The 9,662-nt window shown below is 38.0% G+C and overlaps 1 protein-coding gene across 1 annotated transcript in view; it reads left to right on the plus strand.

Annotated features, from left to right (window-relative positions):
• Positions 1 to 8,066, plus strand: part of LOC140197017 (intestinal-type alkaline phosphatase-like) — a 66,711-nt gene extending 58,645 nt beyond the window's left edge. Inside the window, exon 12 of the mRNA XM_072256950.1 lies at positions 7,792 to 8,066. Within this exon, the coding sequence (XP_072113051.1) occupies positions 7,792 to 8,066 (275 nt within the window). The remainder of the gene's footprint in view (positions 1 to 7,791) is intronic.
• The last annotated feature ends 1,596 nt before the right edge of the window (positions 8,067 to 9,662 follow it).

Consider the following 9,662-nt stretch of genomic DNA (forward strand, 5'->3'; position numbering starts at 1 on the left):
AAACGTAATTTTGTTGAGTCCACGGTAGTAAATACAGGGACAAAGACCACCCCTGCCACCCTCCCACCACCACCCCCCCCACATCTTTCTTTTTTCCTGCAATGGCTGGCAGTGGGATAGTCAAATGAAGCCATGCTGTAGTGCTTCGTCGATCTAGTCATTCAGGGCTTGGGTCTCCGGAGGACAGATGACCTCGGGGAACTGTGATGCCTGGGTGGAGGTTAATCGCGCCATCGTGTGATCTGAGAGGCAGCAGGTCACTGGCTTCCCTCTTACTGAAGGTAATGGCTTAAGTCATGGTATTCCTGTGGGAGTTTGGTGAGGTCACTACGGATTTACTGGCTGAGGTTGCAGGCAGATGGGTTCCAACTCAGCAGTGCACTGGACGACCAGACAAAGTGAGAATCGTGAGTGGAGAGCTGGGGTAACCCAGGATGCGAGGAGTGTTGCGTGGGTTGATGAGGAGGAATTGGATGGACACGCACTGCTCTCCTATACTCATGTGCACCCACTGACCATCCCAGACCCCAAGGGATGTCCGCCAAGAGTCGTGGTGCAGGAAAGGTGAAAATTTTGCTCAGCAGGGGGTACAAGCTGCACACAGAGAGTCCAGTCCAGAAAGTTCCCTGCTGCACCAGAATCCACCAGAGCCTCCTGTGTGCGTAGAGCTGTCAGGGTGTGGAGGGGGACGTAGAGAGTGAGTTGGGCTGTGGTGCTAGAATGAGGGGCTGGAGAGAATTTGCCAGATAGAAGGCTGCAGTAAGCACACAAGCTGTTTCTCCACTGACACTTGCACTTTTGGGGGCTAGGGGAGCTGTCCATAACTCCATTGGTTCTGGAGGCATTGGCGAGGAAGGTCCTGCAGCCTGAAATAGTTCTGGGAACAAAACTGGGTGACTGACTGATGATCAGGAGGGCCATTCCATAAGCTGGAGAGCAGAGTGATTAGGCTTTCAAGGGCAGAGGACATCTCTCAGGTAGACAACTCCTCTTTCAGACGCTCTGAGAGGCTGTGAAGATAAAGGGCCAGAAGTGCTTCCGCACTTCAACTGCACTCTACCACGAGGGTCTTGTATTCAACTGTGTAATCCAGCACCGAGCGTGAATCTTGACATAGACAAAGGATCTGACCTGTTGCCTCCCTTCCACTTCCCAGATGGTGCATCTCATATCTGTTGCAAAGTGGGGTTCTCATTGTCCCAGTTAGCAGCAGCCCAGATTAGAGCTCGCTCGCGGCCTGCTGGCCACTGATGGAGTAATAGCTCTCTCCTGGTGCTCCTAATTTACATACTTTTCTCTCCAACCTTTTGAAATACTACTGTTAGATAGAATATTATTTTACTATGATTACCAAACCAGCTTTGGAAGCTATTACAGGCTCAATTCAAAAGCCTACCGAGGAGTTTCAACAGTTCAGAAAAGAAATCAGTACTGAATTTAAACAAATAGATATGAAGCTAGAAGATATTCAAGCAATTCTAACCAAGCATGATAAGAAGATAAAGGAACGTGAAGATCTTATTACCTTACTGGACAAGAGAATGGATGATTTGCAAAAGCTGTATGAAAAACAATCCAAGTCCATCGAAATAATGAGACAGAAGATTATCGATTTGGAAAACAGAAGTTGGAGGAACAACTTATGAATCTTGGGACTTAAAGAACAAACGGAAGGAGATAATCCTAAAGAATTCTTTGCAAACCTTTTGATGAAATTATTCCCTGATATTATAAAGTCTCTGCCTTTAATTGATTGTGCCCACAGGTCGCCAATCTACGGATTGACTTCAAAATCAAAACCAAGATCAGTCATTATATGTTTCCATGAATTTCAAATAAAGGACCGTCTGATTCGTGATGCCCGTGGAAAAGGTATGATTGACTACCAAGATCAGAAGATTCATATTGTTGAAGATTTTTCATCAGAAGTTATGGCAGAATGTGTTAAGTTTAAAAAAGTTATGGCGGAGCTATACTGCCAAGATTTTAAACTCTCTCTTCATTCTCTGGCTCAACTGAGAATTACAATGGAAAATGGATCATTTAAATGGTTTTATATGGAGGAGCAGACACAAGAATTTTTGGACTCAAAAAATGACTGTATATATATTATATATATATTGAATATATTAAAAATTTTGCAAAAACAGAAATGCTACATATTTTTTTAAAAATAACTAATATTCTTCAGTATGAATAATTGCTATTTCTGTTTGAGAAACCTGTCTAAGCTTGTTTTCCACTGTATATTATTTAGTCTTGGTTGGAACAGTAAATAACTTTGAACTCTTTGGAGCAGTTCCAACAGGCTTTCTAAGGGAATGTACAAACCTTTGTATTTAGGGGAGGTAGATAGTGGTTGTTCTTTGAACAAGTTTCTCTATTTGGGAGGAGAGAGGGGTATGAGAATTTCTTTTTTCTTGAAGCTGATTTGGGGGAATCTAGTCAATTCTGTTGCTTAGCAAATATATCTCAGGGTTTATTAACACACATCAAAGTTGCTGGTGAACACAACAGGCCAGGCAGCATCTCTAGGAAGAGGTGCTGCCTGGCCTGCTGCGTTCACCAGCAACTTTGATGTGTGTTGCTTGGATTTCCAGCATCTGCAGAATTCCTGTTGTCAGGGTTTATTATTTGGGTTTAATTTATATTTTTCTGATTGCTACTTTAACCTTTCTTATAAATAGTTTTAAGATGGGTCAAGGTATTAATTTACTTAATTTTAACGTGAAAGGACTAAATCACCCCATGAAAAGAAATAAGATTTTTGCCTGTATTAAACAACTTAAAGTACCAATTGTTTTTCTTCAAGAAACCCATGTACGTAAGTGTGACAATTCATGTCTTTTTAATCGATGGAGAGAATCTCATTTCCATTCCTCGTTTCAGATCAAAGCAAGGGGAGTTTTGATCCTTATAGATAATAAATTTCCCTTTGATCAACATAAAGTAATTTCTGATACTAATGGGCATTTTGTTATAGTATCAGGGAAAGTAAATAACAAACTAATGGTATTTGCCAATGTATATGCTCCAAGTATAGATGATCCAGGTTTCTTTGAGCTTTTTTTTTCATTTTTGCCAGATCTAAGTCTGTACTCATTGGTGATGGGTGGAGACCTTAATTGTTGCTTAGATCCAGTTTTAGATCGTTCATCTTCTAAATCAATGATACCAAATCAATCAGCTGTGTTTATCAAATCTTTTTTAATGAAATGTGGTATTATTGATGCTTGCTTTTTTTTCATCCAGTTTACAAGGAATATTCATTTTTCTCTCATGTCCATCATACATATTCCAGGATTGATTTTTTTTATTGATAGCCAGATGATTCCATGAGCTCAATCCTGTGAATATAAAGAGATTGCTGTTTCAGATCACGCTTCTGTGTTTCTATCTTTAAATCTCCCTGGTCTTCTTCAAACAAATAGATTTTGGTGATTTAATCTAACTTTGTTATCTGATAAAGATCTTTTGAAGTTTATGGAGAGTCAAATTACTTTTTTTTTGAAGAGAATACGTTAGAGGAGATTTCTAGTCTTATCGGATGGGATGACTTTAAGGCATATATTAGAGGACAAATTGTTTCTTATACTGCAATTATTAAGTAAAAGCTAATAAAGATAGAAAGGATTTAGCTAATCAGCTTAAACAGTTAGACCAAGAGTATGCCTTGGCTCCAGAGCCTGCCTTATGTAAAAGACATGTTGAAACTAAAACTAAATATGATCTCCTTTTAGCTTATCCAATTGAAACCCAACTCTTGAAAGATAAAAGTCAATTTTATATCTATGGAGATAAAACAGGAAAATTATTGGCTGATAAAATTAAAACCTTTATAGCTAAACAACAGATTAAAGGAATATGCAAAGCTAATGGTGATAGGACAACTGATTATTTAGAAATAAATGATACTTTTAGAGAATTTTACTCTAAACTTTATAGTTCCGAATCTTCTAAGGATAACGCTGTAATGAACAATTTTTTAGATCAACTAAACACTCTTACAATTTCTGCCGACAACAGAAAGTTGTTGGAACAACCTATTTCTTTTGAAGAAATTGTTGAGGCTGTGCGCTCATTATGTTTGAGGAAAGCTCTGGGTCCAGATGGATTTTCCGGAGAATTTTACAAGACCTTTTCCTCAATGCTTATACCCCATTTATGATCAGTTTTTTTGGACTCATTTAAGTCTGGCAGACTCCCTCAGTCTTTTTATGAGGCTTCCATTTCTCTTATTCTTAAAAAGAATAAGGATCCAACTGAATGCTCTTCTTATCAACCAATCTCTTTACTTAATGTTGGATACTAAGATCTTATCTAAAGTTTTGGCACATAGGATTGAAAATATTTACCCATCTGTCATTTCTGATAACCAAACTGGATTTATCAAAAATTGATATTCTCACTTTAATATTTGTTGGTTATTAAATGTTATTTATTCTCCTTCTAAAATGATATCGGAATGTGTGGTATCCCTAGATGCTGATAAAGCTTTTGACGGGGTTGAATGGAATTATTTATTTAAAACCTTAGAAAAATTCTATTTTGGACCCGTTTTCATTTAATGGATTAAATTACTTTATTTAGCTCCTTCTGCTAGGGTTATCACTAATTCTCATAATTCCAAACCATTTTAGCTTCGATGTGGCACTAGACAAGGCTGTCCGTTGAGCCCTTTGCTTTTTAATCTGGCCTTAGAACCCTTAGCCATCGAGAATCTAATGATATCACCGGTATTTAAGGAGAGACACTATTCATAAAGTCCCGCTGTACGCTGATGATCTGCTGCTATTTATTTCTAATGTTGAGACTTCTTTACCCCATGTGCTTTCTTTACTCTCCTGTTTTAGCCAGTTCTCAGGTTATAAATTAAACCTATATAAAAGTGAACTTTTTCCTTTGAACAATTTGATACCAACAAATTCTAACCTTCCTTTTAAAATTGTAAGAAACCAATTTACCTAATTAGGTGCAACAATCACTAAAAACTATAAGTGTCTATTTAAACAAAATTTTCTTACCCTATTATATCACGTAAAAAGGGTACTATCAAATTGGTCGCCTCTTTTGTTATTGCTGCTTAGTCAAATCAACTCTATCAAAATGAATATATTACCTAAATTTATATATCTTTTTCAGGCATTGCTGGTTTTTATTCCTAAATCCGTTTTTTGATTCTCTTGACTCTATTATATCTTCTTATATGTGGAAGAATAAGTGTTCTAGATTAAACAAAATTCACCTTCAGAAAGATAAAAAGAATGGAGGATTAGCCTTACCAAACTTTAGATTTTATTATTGGGCAGTTAATATAAGCAATCTTACATTCTGGTTATATTACATAAATCGTGAGGATTGCCCGATGTGGGTTTTTTTAGAAGCTAACTCTGCTAATAAATTCTTTATTATTTCTCTTCTTGGATCCTCACTCCCTTTGTCTCTGAGTAAGTTAACTGATAATCTGGTAGTTAAGCACACTATGAGAATTTGGATACAATTCCAAAAATACTTTGAATTATTGAGATTTTCTCCTTCGAGTCCCATTTTTTCTATTTTTTTTAAAACCTCTATGATTGATGTGGCTTTTAAAGAATGGGATAGATTAGGTATTAAATGCTTTCAGGACTTGTTTGTAGAGGAAAGTCTTTTTTCATTTGAACAACTTGCAACTAAATATAGTTTACCCAAAATTCATTTTTCTCGATACCTACAAATAAGAGATTTTTTACAGTCTCGAGTAAGTACATTTCCTAAAAGTCCTGATAAGAATCTATTAGATGTAATTTTTAATTTGAAACCTTTTTATAATGAATCTATATCTAATATTTATAATATGCTGTTGGGAATGAGAAGCATTCCTTTAGATAAAATTAAAAATCTTTGGGAACAAGATTTACAGACTTCAATTTCTGAGGAAACTTGGAATCAAATTTTGAAATTGGTTAACAATTCATTGTTATGTGCTCCCCACTCTCTCCTACAATTTAAAGCGGTCCATATGACTAAGGATAAGTTGTCTCATTTTTTATTTAGATATATCTCTGTATTGTGATAAATGTAATAATGGAGAAGCTTCACTTGTTCATATGTTTTGGACATGTCCGAGTCTTGGAAAATATTGGAAAGAAGTATTTCAAACTTTCTTGATACTTTTCAAAGTAAACTTTAAGCCTAATCCTTTGACTGCTTTATTTGGTGTTGTTGGAGGAAAGGATATTATTTTGGAGTCATCTGACTTGCACATTTTGGCTTTTATTTCTGTTAAGGCCAGAAGGACGCTCTTGCTTAAACGGAAAGATGTGGCACCTCCTATTCACGCCCAATGGTTACGCGATGTGATGTCATGTTAAAATTTAGAGAAGATTCAATGATCAATCTCTGAATCTAGACAAGACTTTCAAACATTGTGGGGACCTTTTCTGAATTATTTTTAAAACCTTTGATTTGCTGTTAAAGCACAGATGATGACTAATAATTTTTTTTTTCCTTTTCTTCTTTACTAATCAGCTTCGGTCTTGGTAGTGGGTTAGATTTTTTTATATAATAAAATCACTATATTTCAATGTTACGAATATAGGGTAAGGAGTTTTTATATGCGATTTAGTATAATGTATTGATGTATATATTTTTTTTCTGTACTTTGTATTCTTATATGTAAATTCATTAATTTAAAAAATATTGGAAAAGAAAGCTCACTCGCTCGGGAGTGAGATGACAATGGCAATTTTGGTTTAGTCTGTAAAATACAGGGATAGCCTGAGCTCAAAGTGCAAAATACACTAGGGCAGGGAGTTATGGCAGTGGGTTGGGGATTTGTTGAAGCGTTTAGGCACCAGAACCTGGGGCTCTGAGGAAGAAGGTTCCCTGGTGCAGGGTTAGAGTTGGTAAAGAGTGGTGAGTAGATGGTCAGTGGTTTCCTGCTGCTACTGAATTATGTGCTCATATTGATGGATTATTTCCTTTAGGCGAGCATACTCTGCTGGATCAATCATGAGTTCACCCATCCTGTCAGGAAATGTAGAGGAGACTTGACCCGAACACAGAGCAGCAGAGATGATTCAGCAGCAAACAATAACTTTAATAATAAACTGAAAATTGACAATCCGCAAAACAAGAGAGAACCAATACTGAATGCAACAGGGCAATACAACAATACTGAATACCTGAAGGCTAGAAGCAACTGGTTGAGGCTGGCTGGCTCAGTGGGTGAACAAGGACTGTGGATGAGAGCTGGGTTTAAATAGGCTGCAGGTGATGAATTGGAAATGAGTGGCAGGTGACTCCTGCTAGCTGGGTGGAGACTGGAAAGTGCAAGCCTGACAGGATATATGGGAAGAAAAGAATGCTAAAGAAATGAAGGATGAGAATGATGTCTATAATCTTTTGCCTTGACAATCACAGGACAGTGATGGTTCACAAATTTGTAAGCCCAGCAAGTTTCGAATTGATTTCAACGGGATGCAATGTTTTTGTGTAGCCAGTCCAACTATGCTTCAGTGAACAGAAACAGAGGCAGGAATAGGCCATTTGGCCTTTCATGACCATTCCACTGTCTATGGCTGATCATTTCCCTCAGTATCTGTACGAGTACTGTTCATCTAATGTTATTCTTGTTTAATGGTGCAATTAACTCAATTGACTTTATTTACAAGTTATGTGATTGTGTCTAATATTTTCATTGCCCATTAACCCTAAAACCTTCATGAAATATAATCATTTAAAAACCAAAAGTATCCAAAATTGTATGTATTGTTGTTATAATAAGATTAAATATTCTCTCTTTTGCAGAGGACAAGGATTATCATCAACAAGCTGCAGTTCCACTGGATTCAGAAACCCATGGCGGAGAAGATGTGGCCATTTTTGCCAAAGGTCCCATGGCTTATTTATTCCATAAAACACATGAGGAGAATTACGTTGCTCATGTGATTGCCTATGCTTCTTGCATCGAACCATATACAGACTGCCAGTCAAACAATGGTGGATTCTCACTCCAGCCTACTAAGTCTCTCAGTATTTTAATCCTGATACCTTTTTTAACTCAAATTTTGACTAATCTTTAATGCATACTTATTAATGCCATGCATGTGAATCATTTTAAAATATGATGATCAATACCAGATACCGTCAACTGCTTTTTCTTGTTGCCTATTGAGCTAACGAATACTTTACAATGTGATTACATTTAGAAAATTGTATTTTAATAACGTTTTAACTTCAAAGTACTTTCCAAAAATGAAAATATTGACTACATTCTTCTTGGCTTCCAGTTTAAGTACATTTACTATCCTATATATCTTCTGGAATTTTATGCCAGCATTTGGTGCGTTTTTTTAAAACATGAATAGTTGAATAATGGTATCTGAACTGGATTTTCTAAGTTGAGAGGATATTGGTTGGATAAGGGACTAACAGAACAATTCTTCCACAGAATAACATTAAAGACACTTTAATAAAATAAAAAATGAAACCGATGGTACCTTCTGGACTAAGTAACAACCGGTTGTTGTTTTTTTTGTAGTTGAATAGGTCCGAAGTTTCCTCAAGTCATCCAAATGCTTGAGGTACCGTAGCTGTGTGTTTGTATGTTGTTATCTTCTTCTAACATACAGATTATGTTCAGGATCATCTTTCACTATCACTGACAAACCTCATGAGAATTGTTTTGTAGCAGCAGTTCAGTGTAAGACATGAAAAATATCAATAAATGGTGCAAAAGAGAGAAAGAAGGCAATGTTTGTGGACTCGTGCACCATTCAGAAACCTGATGATGGAGGGGAATAAGTTGTTCCTGAGATGCTGAGTCTGTGTCTTCAGGCTCATATGCCTCCTTCCCTAAGGTAGTAATGAGAAGAGGGCATGTCCGGGGTGGTGAAGGTCCTTAATGATGGATGCCGTCGCTTTGAAGCACTGCATTTTGAACGTGTCTTCAAAGTTTGTTCCTGTGATGGAGCTGACTGAGTTTACGCCCCTCTGCAGTGCATTTGGTCATATGTATTGGAGCCTTCATACCAAGCAATGAGGGGGTAGTTGTCCATCGTGTCCAGTGTGGGGCAGCTTTTACAGTGGAAGAGCCACTGCACTAGGGCAGTTCCACTTTTTCAACCTCAGAAGTCTGGGTCCAGTGGTACGAACAAGCGTCACAAACTGGGGTCTTCCTTGGCTGCAGTGGATGACCGTGACATCTCCTGTGCCTTGTCATGCCCCACGCTCTCCATGGAGCATTGCAGGGCTGCCTTCCTGGCCATTGGATCTCACTGTAGATCTCATCTGCCCAGTCCACCATAGATACTTCTGCATGCTAGGACAGGCATGTCCCTGTCTCACCAGGGTATGAGGCTGCCAGCTACCCTCACCTGGTTTAGCCTGCTTGTTGAAGCTGTGTACCAGGTGTGGCTACTGTCACATGCAAACAACTACTTTGAGCCACAGGTGAGAGCTGAGTATCCAATGGGGACCAAAGGTGAGTGAGCTGCCCTGGAATGGACAATGCAAGCCAGTGCTACCCCTCCCTGGACACCCCAAGCACTCCACCAGGCAATAATACAAACAGTCGTAACCTTCTCCACTGTATATCTGTTGAAATTTGCTTGTCATTGATGACATATCACATCTCCTCAAACTCCTAGTGAAGCTGAGCAATTGGCATGCCTGCTTCA

The sequence above is a fragment of the Mobula birostris genome, chromosome 4, assembly GCF_030028105.1.
Source record: "Mobula birostris isolate sMobBir1 chromosome 4, sMobBir1.hap1, whole genome shotgun sequence".
NCBI lineage: Eukaryota > Metazoa > Chordata > Chondrichthyes > Myliobatiformes > Myliobatidae > Mobula > Mobula birostris.